At 35.8% G+C, this 16,378-nt stretch overlaps 2 protein-coding genes across 6 annotated transcripts in view; one reads left to right on the top strand and one right to left on the bottom strand.

Moving 5' to 3' along the window:
* The window catches only part of ELP4 (elongator acetyltransferase complex subunit 4), a 204,774-nt gene extending 199,443 nt beyond the window's left edge, over positions 1–5,331 (bottom strand). Inside the window, exon 1 of the mRNA XM_037040441.1 lies at positions 5,086–5,331. Coding sequence (XP_036896336.1) covers positions 5,086–5,308 — 223 coding nt within the window. The 5' untranslated portion in view covers positions 5,309–5,331. The remainder of the gene's footprint in view (positions 1–5,085) is intronic.
* Positions 5,332–5,425: 94 nt separating this feature from the next.
* The window catches only part of IMMP1L (inner mitochondrial membrane peptidase subunit 1), a 56,427-nt gene continuing 45,474 nt past the window's right edge, over positions 5,426–16,378 (top strand). For 2 of the 5 annotated variants that reach the window (XM_037040442.1, XM_037040445.1), the window contains exons 1-2: positions 5,460–5,564; positions 15,355–15,467. The gene's annotated coding sequence lies outside the window, so the exon portion shown is untranslated. Of the gene's footprint in view, positions 5,565–15,354; positions 15,468–16,378 lie in introns of all 5 variants that reach the window. The other 3 variants (XM_037040444.1, XM_037040443.1, XM_037040446.1) reach the window with 3 other exon arrangements.

The following is a 16,378-nucleotide window of genomic DNA, read 5'->3' as shown; positions in this document are numbered from 1 at the left end:
GAAGTAATTTTCTGTAAGAATGGTACAATCTACTGTTCCTGATAATTCGGAAACCACCTCTCAAATTTTTAAAATCTCAGGTACATGAAAATTCTAATGTTTGGAAAGTATAACATTACTTAAAACAAAAAAATAAATGGGAGACAGTTCAGTGACTCTCATCAATCAAATTAATATCCCACCAGGACTTCTCTTACAAAACTGCCATTTCGGTTTCCCCCCCTCTATTATGTAAATTCATTGGACTTGAATTAAAATTGGTTCTAGTAAGGGGTGGTCACTTTGAAGGTTGGTCATGGGAATAAGATGACTCTACCTTATTAATTATTTTTAAATGAAGCTTTTATTCTATGCATATGAAGTAAAATGATTAACACATACATAGCAGCAAAGTACCTTTAGTCTTCCAAAATTGATTTTAGCATGACAAAACCATATTTCTCCAAAATACCTCCATATAAGGTATTTTGGTATACTTCACTTGATATGCTTAAATTCTATCTATATTTTAAACTAGAGTAAGTTTGAATAAGTGTGTAGTCATGTCCCCACCAAAAACTTGTAAGTTTAACTAACTAAACACAACAGGATACTCTGACACAACATATTCAACCCAAACTGGCTTTTAATACATGTATCTTTAAAACCAGTAACCCATTAATAATTTTATCTAACTTCAAAAGCAACACAATTTTCAGTTATAGTTTCCAATTAAAATAGAAATATTTTTCTCTATAGTCCACTAAAATGTTTGACAGGTAAATAACAAGGTAAATAAGCAATCATGTTATTTTATGATAAAACATACAATGAAGTAAAATGATCTTTTTTTTTACCACTTCCTCTCCCCTTTAACCATATCTTACAGAAATTACGGAGACACTTTCTAAGTCATTAAGCAAATAAACACTTGGTTTTACTTCTAGACCTTGTTTAGAAACATATGTATTTTCAGCTTACTAAAAATACAGGTGGTAGAATGTTATATCTAAATGTAAGATTACATAAGTTTGAAAGCTTGAAGATCTCTTCGAGTTTGATATTTTAAAATATTAATTTCATCAAGGTTTTACATTAAAAATGATGGTCTTTTGTCTTTAAACTGGAAAAAATCTAATGCTTTAAAAACATTATAAGAAAATTTAAGATCTTGCAATTAAGTACCATTATCTTCCTATTTTATGGCTTTTAAAATAGGAGGAAAAAGATTTTTTAATTTTGTGTAAAGTTAGAAAATTAAATTAGTATTTTATTTTAAAGAAAAAATATTCAATCCCCACACTTCCTAAAAGAAAACTCTAAGCTATTAATTTGGGGTAAATAAGGTCAAATTAATATATTAGAATATGAAGGCTGAGAAGTAACACCTTATTTACAATAAGGGCATCTCCTTTTTCAAAGTCAGAGAAAATAAAAGGGAAAACAGGAAAGATAATGCTGAGTTATACAAAGTCCTTCCCAGTACTCTCTATAAAAGAATAAGTTCAAGTTTTGCTTAAAATTATAGAAAGGCATTTTAGGGAACACACAATATAAAAAGCAATTTCATATCCTTTCCTTCCTTAAGTACTGAATGCCATACCTCAAATTAAATTGCAGTTATTTCACTAATAATCTACTTTTTCTTCTCTCTCTAGGGGTATAAACATCCCGACAATTCTAGATTATCACAATTATTGGCTGGGCAAATATAGGAATTAAAACAGAAAATGCTATGAACAGTGACAATGGTTTTGTAAATTAAATCACATGAAATAATGCTATGTAAAAATGCAAAGGAACAAGCTGCAGATTTTAGTTGCTAAAATATTATAACTAGGATTATTCTATAGTCTAAACTCAGTGTACTTCTCCACCCCTCTAGAGTAAGACACAGTAAAGGACATAAGCTCACCAGTATTTATTTTTTGACATCAGTGTTGAAAATGGCAGCTACCATCAAGCTTCTTTGGAATAGTTTTCCTGGATATTATATACCCCAAATCCTTATCTGCCATTCACTTGACTGCCAAAGTTTAGTAAATTTTAAACAGCAAAGAGGTTAATCCAGTCAAGTCTGAAGTCATCTTTCCTTCAAGTATCTTTCTGAAGGATGGGGCTGGGTGATAATTCCCCCAGACAACATGATCATAAAATACTATACTTTATATGCTAGGAAAAGAGATTCTGCAAGAATATTTTATCCACTATAATCTCTCTTTGGAAATTCCTGGAGGAACAATGGATTATTTACAAATAGTATCATCAAACAACAATACAAATTTCCTGGAAGAGCAGGGTTCAGAAACTGGATTAAGAAATCTCAGAACCTGAAAAAATTAAAAGTAGTTCACTCGGGAAATGTATATCAATATCTAACAAAATTAAGTTGCCAGAACAAAAATATTTAATATGATTAGATCATGTTTAAAAGATGTGGATATAGGGAATTCTCAAATTTATAAAATACTTTGCTTTTGCAGTAAGCAATGGGAATATGAGCGTATCATTAAATGACTAACATTCAATTAGCCTGTGTGATAGCTTTTAAGTATACTTTGCAGCTATGCTTAAAATTACAATGATGTCACAGTGGTAGTAGTAAAATATCACTGCACTAAATGGCAGTGACAATACGGTATTTACTTGTTACACAGTAATCGTTTAATACATATTTTGGCAACAATCACAATGTCACAGTATAGTTTCATCATCCTAATATTGTAACATCCTACTTGTTACATTTTCTCACAATACGGTCATATTAGGCTTGTCACAATCTGAGTCAAATAACATTTGAGTAACAACCTAATGTTTTGCTTATAGCTATGTATATACATATTACCAAGCAAATGTTTCACTTTCAAATATTGTTTTAATGATAAACAAATGTAAAGGGTTGGCTCCACAGGGCCATACAAAATAGAACATCAAAATACAAACATGTCATTAAGAAGTTAACAACTAAAATATTTCTGCAGATATTTATTAATCTAAGTGTAGTAACTAACTTCTACTTCTTTGCACTCTGAGAATTAACTATATATGTGTAAAAATATTTCAAAATATCCAAAAACAGATACTTACTTTAATCATCTTAATGAACACTGATTTTTAGCAAAAAGCTTGTCACAGTCAAATATTGGAGTTCCCATCCCCAAGCAAATCTGGAAATTTTTGAAATTACAGCTCAAGTTTATATCACTGTAGAAATACATGAGGAAGTTGCTTTGGGTTACCTTTTTGGTGGGTGCTTTAAGGGACTATAGGTAAATCATTAGTCCCAGGTCCAGTAAGTGGTTAAAACCACTTGAAAGGAGTTCTAAAAAATGTGAAATAGCTGTAGCATTGGCAGATGACTATATCTGCAACCTGATTACACACCCAGGCTTTCACTGTTTTCGTGACTGTTCATGTCACTTAACCTCTGAGTCTGTTTTTAGAGCTCCATCCTACATGTTTCATAATTTCTTGTCCAGTTTTTTTCTCCTGCATGTTATTTTTCTTTCAATCAAGAACTTACTGAAAATCTTCTAACAGCAACTGTGCTACACACATTTTGTTATTCTAATGAGGAATTGAAGGTATAACATGGGGAATGTGACCCTTTTGTTTGGAGAGTTTCAGGATCAAGTGAGTAAAATTATATACACAATTGAATTTACACACACATGAGTATATATAAAATATATGTAATCACCCATTTTATATCATTTTATATATATATATATATATATATATATATATATATATATATATATATAAAATCACACTCGGGCATGATCCTGTATTTGAACTTAAAACTTGAAACAGCTTCCAAGGTTCACAAGGGAAAAATGTGAGATAAACATTTACTAACTAGATATTTTGAATCACTTTTATTTATAGGGCCATGCAATTTAGGAAGGCAACAGACCTGACACAATTAGGTAAAAAGACATAAATTTACAAAGAAATAACCAGGATCCAGTTAAGGACATGAAATAATAGGCCAAGAGACCATATTCTCTCCCACAGGTTCCTTGTCTTGTCACTTTCCTTTGCATTAACCCTTGGAGTGGGGTGGGGACATAGGAATTACAGAGATAAAGTGTCAAGTGAAGTACAAGAACAAGCAATGGCATTTTAAATATTTCATGAAGTGTACAAGATTTAACTAACACATATCATATACTACTAAAAAGTTATGAAATACAAATGGACCGTTTTTAATGATGCAGCATTGAGATAGGAATTAACTAATTTACAATCTTTATTAACATGTAAGCTCTGTCCTCCCAATCCAATCTGGCCAATCCTTTCAATAGAACAGTTACAAAACAAGCACATCCATAACAGGCTTGTCATAAAAAATTCCAGGGATTATACAGAAAAGACTAGGAACTGCACGTGTGTTTCTCGTTAAAATGTGAACTTGGAACATATCGTTTGGAATGTAACTACTGGAAGCAAAGAATACAGAGAAAAAGAATCTAACCAAAGCAGATATACGTATTTAACGCAGATGCAGATATGGGTAAGGCTGTCAATAGGCTGTAGCTACTTTGGATTTACATAAACCTTCAATATCCATTCTCTTAAAGCCAATACGGTTTGTTAAAAGATTCAGAGCCGGTAGGTAAGAATTCTTGCCTGGCAGTGAAAGACGGGAGGTTACTTTCCCCCCAGCATTTTATAACGAAACCTAGCTCTCACAATGATATAAACTTCTGCAGGGTTAACCCAAACCACGAACTACCTAGGGTTGGCGGGAGACCAGGTGGGGATTCTAGAGATGAAAGCCAAACCGTCTCCAAATATGAATAATCCCCCTTGACCAAGGTAAAAGCACACGGGATCCCGTCGTAATCTAGAAAAAGGCTGGTGGGCAGGAACCAGAGGAGGAAGGGGGGTGGGGGGTGGGGACGCTAGAACAGGTTTAGTTAACAGCATTTACACGTCTCCACGCAACAACTCCTCCCATCCATCTCTATCAGACCAGACTGTGCTCTCCAGGTCCGAGGTCTAAGGGGCCACAGAGAGATGTGGGGGTCAGGGCAGCTCCCCCAAGAAGTCCCCTCCCCAAGTTTTCCCTCTGTTGAGCCCAGATCTCAGTTCTGAACCGACCTAAGAGCTGGTCCAGGGCTGGGAGCCCGGTTGATACCAGCAGCTGTCCGTTCCGCACCGACGGTCGTGTGCCTGCAATAGACACCAGTCGAGAGCCGCCGCTGTCGGTACCGCTGGCTCTAGGACCCTTCCTCTGGAAACTGGTGACGTTTTTGCTGGCTGCTGCCGCCGTTACAGACCCAGTACTGGCGGTGCCGGAGCCGCAGGACTCCACTGTCGCCATCTTGGCGCTTCTCGCGGAGATCCAATAGAAACTCTGGGCTCTCAAGCGGCGAGCCTGTCACAGCCAGCCCCAAACTCCCGCCTCCTTGCGGCTCTTGCAGCCAATAGAACTGAAAGCTCAGTCTGGAGCCTACCAATCGCAAGGCGTATTGCTGAAAAGTGCGCTTACGTAAGGACGGTGGACGTCTGCAGGACCCAGGTGAGAAGGCCCACCTGAGTCCTGGGTTAGTGTCTTTCGTGTTTCTTTGGGGCCGGAGGTGGGTATCGTCGTTCCACGTTGCTTTCGTTTTCAGTGTCTTCATGCATGACGAGTTAAAGATATGGTTGGTGGAGCGACGTAGCAAGCAGCTACCATTAGGGTTTTCCACCTAGACTCGTTTGTAAAGAGTAAAGATACAGTTCCCCTTCTCTTTTCCTTCTGATTAAAAATTCATTCTGTCTCCCCTGTCAAGCCTTTCTTTAAAAAAATAGTTGTGTTATATTGAAGGAACGGGAACTCACCTTAATGAATTATTTACTGAGCATCCGAATTCAGTTTGTCAGTGCGAGGTGGACTGGATTTAGACCTTGGAGTGAAAACTGGAGCTTGGAAGCGATTTGGTTTACCTATGTATGATTCAGAGAGTAAATGACCGAAGATGCTTCTCCGACAAGTCCCTGTGAGAAGGCTTTCGTTAATTTTAATTAGTGTTTCTGTAAGTCTTGGAGTGCTTTTCCATAAGCGGTGTGAATGACAAGTGTTACGCTGACAACCTTCTTCACACATTTAATTGTCGTTTGCTGTTAAGGCACCGTCAAATAACAAAATACTTGGGTTTTTTTTTTTTTTTCCAAAAAAACCCTGGTAAAAATTAGATGTATATGGACTTTTTTTTTTCCTAGTGAACTCCGAATTGAGAGCTTTCTTATTGGAATAGGAATATTATGTGCGGGGGACAGCGTAATTTAGAGCTGCGTCTTCAGATTTAAATTTTTTCTGAATATTGAGTATGTGTGTGTCTTTGTGTGTGGGGGAGTGATACTTAAAAGCATCCATGATTGGCATGGTTAAACTAAAAAAGGCTCCCAAATCATGCCTATTCTACAAAGTTCTGACTGGTTTTGACAGTGATGTCTGATACTTTCAAAATACATCCAAACCTCATTGCAGTTCTTGCCATTGAATTGTTTTAAATCTCAGTAACCCATTAAAACTCCTTGGCAAATTCTGTTTGATAAATCTAAATTAGTATTGCTAAATAGCGAGTTTTTCATTTGGGTAGATCTTTTTCTTTATTTTTTTTGTTTGTTTTCTAAAGAAAAATCTTAAGGAAAAAAAATCCACGTTGCTATATGTCACCTGAAAAGGTTTAGATACTTTCACCGTGCCAGTATAAATCTGTAAACTAAATCATTTAGTAAACAGCTGTTGAGTGCATAGCGTCTTTCTAGACCTAATCTTGTCACTTTAGGCCTACTGAAGTGAAAATGTTCTCATTTGGGGGAGGTAAGATTAACATATTAGAAGAGAGAATAGCACTTGTAGTATGTACTAATTTTATCCTTTAATAAGTGCGAAGAAGAGCAAAAGAAAAATCTACAAAGCAGTTCATTGAATAATAATATCTTAGATATTTTTGTTGCTCTTAAATACCGATTTTTTAAAAAGATTTATTTTTAAGAGAGAGAGGAAAAGAGGGAGAAGAGAGGGAGTGAAACATGGATGTGACAAATGTTACTCACCTGCCTTTCATTCTTGCCTCTAGTCAGGGACAGAACCTATGACTAGGGCAAGTGTCCTGACCAGGGAACCGACAACTTTTTTGCTTTGTGAGATGGCATCCAGCCAAGTGAGCTAGTCAAGGCAAATACTGATTTCTTAAATAGGTTGTTTTTGCTTCATATTACCTTGTCTATTACTCTGTTTACCCGTTAGTTTTCTAAAGGTGATAGTATGATGCTTTGTTTGCCTTATTACTAGAACTGAAGAATTGTTTTTCAACCGATTTTCAACTTCAGATAGAGTTTGGGAAGCATGACATGTATGCACAGCAAGGAATTCCTGAAATTAGACTATCCTTTGGTGTATTATAACATTATCATAAAATAAATGAATTTAATCTATCTTAATTTTTTTACAAAAGATAAAATCTTTGCTCTCAAAGCAAATAATCCCAAGTATTTGAATTTACCAGTGTGTAGGTTGAATATAAGACATTGGGATAAATGAAGTATTTGTAGAAGTGAAGAGCTAAAAGGGTATATGTTTAGGTGTGGTGTTAGTGATTAATAACAATTAACCCCAGGGGATGTGCTAAGTGCTCAGGTTACAGGAGAAAGAACAGTTAGTATATGTCCTCCTTGAGTACACAGTTGGGGGAGGTACATGGGTAAATAGAATAATAACGCATGCAGTAAGTACTCTGGAGGACAGATGTAGATACCTAGTTTGGGCTAAGAGGAGCTTTGGAAAGTTTCCCCTGAGCAGGAAGCTTAAACTGAGTGTCAAAGGATGTTTAGGTGATGTAAGCATTGTAGAGAATTCATGGAAGCTATTACAGAGAATGGAAAAACTGTTCCTTCAGTAAATCAGCTCTCATTGCTTCTGTGCAAGTAGTTCTCATGATTTATACACAGTGCTAAGAGAAGAGGAGACTGAAGAAGGTTTAACTGATTTTTCTTAAGGTTGTGAATTTTTTTCCCTTTTAGGGACAATAGGAAATGAGAAATCAATGAAAAGTTTTAAGTAATGACAAAATTATATTTGATTGTTATGTTCTGACTAAACATATGCTGGAAGGAAATGGATCATCTGAAAGTGTAAATGGGATAAAGAGAATGGAATGAATTAAGAGACTACTATAAGGGGTTGCTGTGGCTGGTGTGACTCTGTTGGAGCATTGTCTGGTACACAGGTGGCAAACACAAGGCCCGCGGGCCAAATCCAGCCCTGCACCCTGTTTCTACCCTGTGGCAATGCTGAGCTCCTTTCCCCTAGTTAAGGAGTAGTTACATTTATACAGTCCTAAAATTACATTCAGCCCTTTGAAGGCAAGTGCGAGGCTGATGTGCATTACCCACCCCACCCCCCGCCCCCGTAAAAATGAGTTTGACACTCCTGGTCTGGTAACTGAAGGCTTGCAGGTTCAGTTCCAAGTCTGGGCACATACCTAGGTTGTGGATTCGTTCCTGGTCTGGATGTGTGCAATCCCTGTTTTGGGCGCATACAAGATGCATACAATGGATGTTTCTCTTGCATCAATGTTCCTCCTTCTAAAAGCAGTGGGAAAAAAAAAGTGACTATAAGGTCTAGAATTGATATGATCAAGAAAGGTTGGCAGGAGGAATGAAGCATGGTTAACAGGTGTCTGCTTTGAACAGCTTTGTGGGTGCCAGAGGATAAAGAATTAAGAAGGAACAGCAGGATTTTGTAGTTATGTTCATTATTTTAGGGAATGGGAGATCATAAAATGAGTTGTCTTTTTTTAATGTGTTCAATCGGAAGAACCTTGGAGTATCTGGGGGAATACCCAACATACTGTGGGCTATGTGAAAAGAGGTGTCTCTAGATGAAACAGATTTGAAATTTATTAATACATGGTGGAACTTTACCCCAGGGAATGGATAAACCCACTAAAGAAATGTATACTTTAGAATGAGAAGAAAAAAACTAGGAATAAGTTTTGGGGAACATAAAATTTAAAAGCTGGACAGAAGAACAGAAAATAAAATAAGCATTGGAAAGTGGTTATTTGATTTAGTAATAATGGGTTTATTTTTGCTTTGTTAAGGGCAGATTTGATAAGTAGTAAACTGAAAAGTCATATAATTGTATTTAGAATTGAATGGCCATTACAGTTGAATATTCCATAAAAGTAGACCATTTTAGAAAACTTTACTGTGAGGTGGAGTGAGAGTGGCTGGAGGGGGGTGACAGAAATTCAAGGGTAGACTTTTGTAGTTGAGAGAGACCGAAAATAAAGGTACTAGAAACCAACTCTAGACAAGTGGTAAAAGGACCTGAATGAAAGGAAGGAAGGAATTGAACCTGGAGAACAGGAGAGAGATTAATATTTGAAAGGAGGGATAATTCAATGGCTAGAGGATATAAAAGAAAGTAAGGCTCTTGCTTTCTGCCATTAAATCTTGGGGTCCTTAAGACCATTTTCTCCTTTTTGCATATTCTTATCTTCATCTACTCCCACGACCTCGGTTATAATTTATATGTCACTGTCTGACATTTATAGTCCAGATTGATTCTCTGACCTCCAGAATCAGAGATTCAGATACTTTACCTGTCACTTAAAAGTCTTAGTGGAACCTCAAACTCATAGTGCCTCAGACCGAACTTTCTTGAGTGTTTTGTATCATTAAATGATAGGACAATTTGTAGAAATTTGTTTCCTAAGCTGTGGAACTACATTCACTACACTTAATTTCTCTCGCAAGCTGCATTTTACTGTATCCTGTCCATTACCAGGACCTGTGGAGTTTACCTCTTAATAGTTCTCTAATCCATCCCAATGCATTTGGCCCTCATCTTTGGTTGTCCTGTGGTACATTATCCATTCAAGAGCCATCCTGATCTTTTCAAAAGAGAAGTATGATCACATAATATAGAAACACAACTTTTTTTTCAAAAAATATTTATTTGTTTTTTAGACAGAGGGGAAGGGAGAGGAAGAGGGAGAGAAACATCAGTGTGTGGTTGCCCTCCACGTGCCTCCCACTGGGGATGCAGCCCACAACCCAGGCATGTGCCCTGGCTGGGAACCAAACAGGTGACCCTTTGCTTTGCAGTCCAGTGCTCAATTGATTGAGCCACACCAGCCAGGGCCAGAAACACAATTTCTTAAGGACCTGCATATAGTTCCCTCTACTTCTGTAAGCAATGTATAAATTCCCTTACTCTACACTCTGACATGCATTTATTCTACTGTACTCACCATGTTCCATTCTTCCAAAAGGCCACCAGTTAACTTCTATATAATATTCAAATCTCATTTCAGCCTACACATTTCAATAAAGCCACCTCACCATCCTGTCAAAATGAAATTAGCTCCAATATACCAACAATGAACAAGTGGAAATGAAATACTTAGGCATAAATCTAAAAAAAATACAAGACATATATGAGGAAAACTACTCTGATGAACAAAATCAAAGAAGAACTAAATAATTGGAGACATTCCATTTTCATGGATAGGAGACTTAATGTTGTCACAATGCCAATTCCCCCCAACACGACCTATAGATTCAATGCAATTCCAATAAAAATCCCAGCAAGTTACTTTGTAGATGTTTATAAGTTGATCCTTAGGTTACACGGAGAGGCAAAAGACCAAGAATAGCCAACACAATACTGAAAGAAGAACAAAGTTGAAAGACTAATGCCACCAAACTAAGACTTACTACAAAGCTATTGTAATCAAAACAATGTGCTTTGGGCAAAAGAATAGACATATTGGTGGAGTAGAATAGGGAGAGCGGAAATAGACTCAACTATAGTCGACTGTTATGCAAAGGCAACACAGTGGTCTAGATGACTTTTTAAACAATTTATGCGTTAACACCTGGACATTATAACATGCAAAAAAAAAAAAAAGAATCTAGACAGTCCTTACTACACCTTTCACAGAAAGTAACTCAAAGTGGAATACATACCTAAATGTAAAATACACACCTATAAAAGACCTGGAAGATCACATAAGAGGAAACCTAGAGAACCTTGGGTATGGCGATGCTTTGCGTGATGCTTTTCTTAGATGCAACACCAAAGACATGATCCACAGAAGAAATAATCAGTAAACTGGACTTCACACAAAAGTGAAAAACTATGAAAGACAATGTCAAGGGAATGGGAGGAAATGCTACAGACTGGGAGAAAATATTTGCAAAACATACATTTAATAAAGTACTATTCAAAATATACAAAGAACTCTTAATAGCAAGAAAACAACCTGATTTGAAAATAGGCCAGAAACCTTAACAGACCTGACCAAAGAAGATACAGAAGGCAAGTAAGCATATGAAAAGGTGCTCCACACCATATGCCATCAGGGGAATGCAAATTGAAACAACATCGAGATACAAGTGCATACCTATTGTAATGGCCAACATCCAGAATACTGGCAATACCAAATGCTGGCTAGGATGTGGGGTCACAGGAACTCACATGCATTGTCGACAGGAATGCAAAATGGTGTAGGCATTTTGGAAGACAGTTTAGAGAACTAAATATACTCTTTCCACATGATCCAGCAGTTGTGCTACTTGATATTTACTCAAAGGAGTTGAAGACATTCCCATAAAAATCTGCCCATGGATGGTTATAGCAGCTTTATTCATAATTGTCCAGTCTTGAAAGCAATCAAGATATCCTTCAGTAGGCGAATGGATAAATGAAGTGTGGTACATCCAGACAATGGACTTTTTTCAGTGCTAAAAACAAATGAGCTATCAAACCATCAAAAGGCATGGAGAAGATGTAAATGCAAATTACTAAGCATAAAAAAGCAATCTGTAAAATCTACATACTGATTCCAACTATATGATATTCTGGAAAAGGCAAAACTATAACAACAATAAAAAGGATCATTGGTTACCAGGGTTGGTTGGGGGGATAGATGAATAGGCAAAGCACAGATTTTTAGGGCAGTGAAAATATTCTGTATGGTATAATGATGGATATATGTAATTATACTTTGGTCCAAATCCATAGAATATACAGCACCAGAAGGGAACCCTAGAGTAAACTGGATTTTAGGTGATTGTGTTGTTTCAGGTTAGGTTCATTCTTGGTATTGGAAAAAAAAGTATTAGGTTGGCCAGAATTTTGATTTTTCCATAAAATGATTCTAGTAGCTCTTAGGTGTCTTTAACATCATTCAAAAACACTTTTGTTAGATTGTATTGTGACAGATGTCATGTCAGTGTGCATTTAAAATGTAATCTACTAAAATTGGTGAATTTTTGTGTAGCCATTTCAATATTGAAGATGGAAAAATATATGCAACATTTTCAGCATATTATGCTATTTCAAGAAAGGTAAAAATGGTAAAGGACACATGGACAAAACTAAGGGGGAGGGTGGAAGCAAGGGAGGGAGGTGGATTTGACTGGTATTTGGGGGCTGTGTTGGGGAGAAAATGCAGACAACTGTAATTGAACAGCAATGAAGCAATAAAAAACTAGAGGCAAAAAAGAAAGGTAAAAATGTAACGGAAACACCAAAAAAAAAAAAAAAAAAAGAAAGATTTGTGCAGTATGTGGAGAAGGTATCAAGACTGATCAAACGTGTCAAAAGTGGATTGCGGAGTTTTGTGCTGGAGATTTCTCTGTGGATGATGCTCCATGGTTGGGTAGACCAGTTGAAGTTGATAGGGATCAAATTGAGACATTAATTGAGAACAATCAGTGTTATATTGTGCAGCAGATAACCAACATACTTAAAATATCCAAATCAATAAAGTTATTGGTGAAAATGAGAACTTTTTATTTTGTGGAAAAAACCATGTGGACTTTTTGGCCAACCTAGTACCATTCTGGTGAGTGATAAAGGGGGAAGCTATATATATGTAGGGTCAGGAATATGTGGAAATTCTCTGTATCTTACTCTCAATTTTTCTGTAACCCTAAAACTTTTCTATAATAATAAAATCTAAAAAAATAAAGATGTTCCCCTCCCAAAAAAGATGAAATCAGCTATATAAAATCACAGTCTGAGAGTTCCATTACCAACGTGTATTATCACCCAAGTAACCACATAGTGGGACCATCTTTCTTCGAGGATTCCAGTCTGATATTTTGAGAAGTCTTCAGGTGCCACAGAGAGATTATTACTCTCTTTGGGTTGTTCCTCTGTATTTGTTCAGTTTTTGTTCCAATTTTCATATTTTTTGTATATGAAGGTATGTGGTAGTAAGAAAGACAGGTATTCTATCTTAAAATATCCTTAAATTCTACTCTTTGTTTTTTAATTCTGCTTTTTCATACCCCTTGTTTTATAGGTGCAATATCTTATTTACTGTCTCGGAAGATGTTAAATAGAATCTGTTTTCTTTTTATTCTCTCCCTACTTATCTCTGATTTCTCCAGAGTTACTTGTTCTGTTTTTTATAATGGGCTTTCTTTTTCATTTTTGATCCTTATCTTGATTATATCTACAAAGACCCTATATCCTAATAAGGCCACATTCTTAAGTTCTAAGTGGATGTGAATTTGGGGGAATTGGGGCGGGACACCACTCAGTACACTATAGTCTCTTTTTAGGTAAATACATTATAAATGTGTTATCTAATCTGTTTATAATATAAAAATTTCAAAGTTTGTGCACATTTTGTTATGAATTGCCTCACAATAATCTGTCCAAGTTAATACTCATATTGAAGAGTACTGAATAAGGAAACCACTTTTTTTTCAGATTTTATAATATGTTAGAGGTGGAGGGTTATTTAATGTGTCCTTGCTTTTTTACTGAGGATATTATACACAAGTGCATGAGCAAATGAAAAAATAGCACTAAAATTTCATTGACTTTAAAATTTTTTTTTACTCAGTATTCATACCAATGTAGTAAGGTCCTAAATCACCTCTTTATTAGAACAGTGTTCAACTCAAATTGACTGGAATGAGTTTGTGAGGTCAGATTTCCTTGAGATTTTGGGGTGTTTCAATACTAACTCCAAAATATTTAATGAGTTCTTCAAATAGGTAAATAACTCAGAAAAATATTTTTTGCAAGTAGCAACAATATAATTTGAGTATATGTAGCTGAGTCTCAATCACATGAGATTGTTAAGGTCAAGCATGGTACCTACACATGGGTGAAAGAATATATTTAAGCAGATGCATTACAGAAAAAAAAAGTCTCACTTTTAAGGGTCCTAAAATAAAAAGGAAAAAGATGGTAGGGTCATAAACAGAGGAGATTGAATAAAGCAACAATTAGGGTTGAAACAGTAAAGAGAGTGAAGTTAGATTGGCTGACATGAGTAAGTGTCAGAAAAGTGCAATGTACAATAGCAATGACAGGAAACGGGATAAGAGGAAGACTTTAAGGAGAGCAAATGATAATAATATCATAAAGAGCTTAATGATAAAGGGTAGAAGATTAATATATGAGTGTTTCTTTCAGCTTCAGTCAAATTAATGATACTTATTAGTCTTGAAATCATACACTCAAGATTCTCCTACCATTTTGACAGAAGAAAATAGTAGGAACCTTTACTACTCATTAAATTTCAAATAAATATTAATATTTAAATATTAATATTGATGTGATACTGTATATTCTGTTGTATGTAATTGTATATTTTAAGGTGGATATTCATATGCTGTTACCTTCTTTTAATGGCAAAGAATTAGTTTTTGGTGTTGACTCTCAAATGTCACAGGGAAACATTCAGAGCTAACTTATAACATTTCAAATCAAAATGGTGATAAAACTTTTTCTAAGCCATAAGAACTGACATGGAGTTATAGTGGAATAAGCAGCAGGTTTCAATGTCTAAAATAGTATCAGCATAATATGTTTTGCCTTTGTCATATAGCTGGTCTTAGAGTTTTTCAACAATATCATAAGCATTCATATTCCGTGAGTATCTGACTGAATGATTGTCTTAACATATCAGCATTACAGACTACTTTGGTGCCCTTTCATGCTTAAAATTAACTTCAGATAGTCATGCTGACATGTAGAAATGAATGTTAGGTCCTCTAAATGATTTGTAAATTCTTGTAGAAGAATTTGATACATCAGAACTATGTGTGGTTGGGTATCAACTTCTTTAAGTGCTTGAACACAGGTTTCTCTAGGTTGGTTGATATATTGTCACCCAGTTACTTTCTTCTTCTACTTGAAATTTTCTTATAGATAAAGGACTTTAATATTCTGTTTTTTAAATTCATTATCTAAAATGTCATTGAATATCTAAATTCAAAATCCCATTGACCTGCCAAAGAGGGAGATGTATCTTAACAACTGAGAGACATTTAGTCATATAATAATTTAACTCAATGTGGCTGAGAGAGGCCCTCACCTAATTGAATTTTGATTTTCTGCTTTAGGAATGCTGAAGCCATGGATCACTGATATATGCTTTGCAACATGTTTTAGAAGCTTTTTTCAGGAAGCTCTGCAGCTACCCTAAATATTGAATGTGTTGTAGAACAGACCTATGGTAAGTGGGCTCTTTTTCCCTCCTTTTTTTTCCTCTCTGGTTCATGTTCAGGTTAACTGTTATGAATGCCCTAATGCTGCTCCCTGCTGGACACTGTCATTTTTGAAAGTTGGCACTTAATAGATGGGCAAATAACTGGTTAGCTGGACCCACTGAAGAGGGGAACCCTTGACTGCATTCACACACACACACACAAATAGTATCCAACAAAAGTAACTCAGTTATGGTGAGTGATACCGTTGAAAGTGCTGGTAGTCTTGCTTTTAAATGTCATTGTCTACTTCCTGTTTAGTGGCATCTAGAAGTTATAACAAACGTACACTGAAGGGTGCTTCTAGGGGATGGATCTTTTAGGATTTCCTAAATTGTGTGTGTGAGGATATATGTGTTTGTATAAGTCAGTTTTTAAATTGTTGTTATCTTTTTTGTAGTAAATTCCCTGTATTATTGTTTTTCTAAAGGAAGTATTGAAACAGCTCCAGTATTGGGCATTGTTGGGTCTATGTCGAATGAGTCACCTGACATTATATTGTATACAGTGGATACTTGCACGGAATGACACTGGTTTGAACTCATGTGTCATGACTGTCCATTCTGTCACAAGCCCTCACATTGGACGCGTGCATAGGTGCTCCCAAAGTTGTTTTAAAACCGTGTAAATTAAAAGTGTTTCTCTTCCTACTTTTGATCTAAAATATTGTTATATTTTTTGGAGTGCAACCTGAATAAAATTATTGCCTGGATATAAGGTAGATTTATTTTGACAGTAATCAGAAATTTCCTTGGAAAGAAAGAAAAGTGACAGAAACAACATGAACTAAACAAGGCTTAACACAGTAGCTGATCTTACACTCTTTAATAGCCTGGTACCTTTTTGATAGCCATTTGGAAAGCCTGGGGCATCTACTCTT

This window comes from Sturnira hondurensis, unplaced genomic scaffold, assembly GCF_014824575.4.
Source record: "Sturnira hondurensis isolate 20B ecotype Veracruz unplaced genomic scaffold, ASM1482457v3 Scaffold0002638, whole genome shotgun sequence".
Classification (NCBI taxonomy): Eukaryota; Metazoa; Chordata; class Mammalia; order Chiroptera; family Phyllostomidae; genus Sturnira; species Sturnira hondurensis.
The sequence above is the reverse complement of the archived record's forward strand: the minus strand, read 5'-3'. Positions and strand labels throughout refer to the sequence as shown.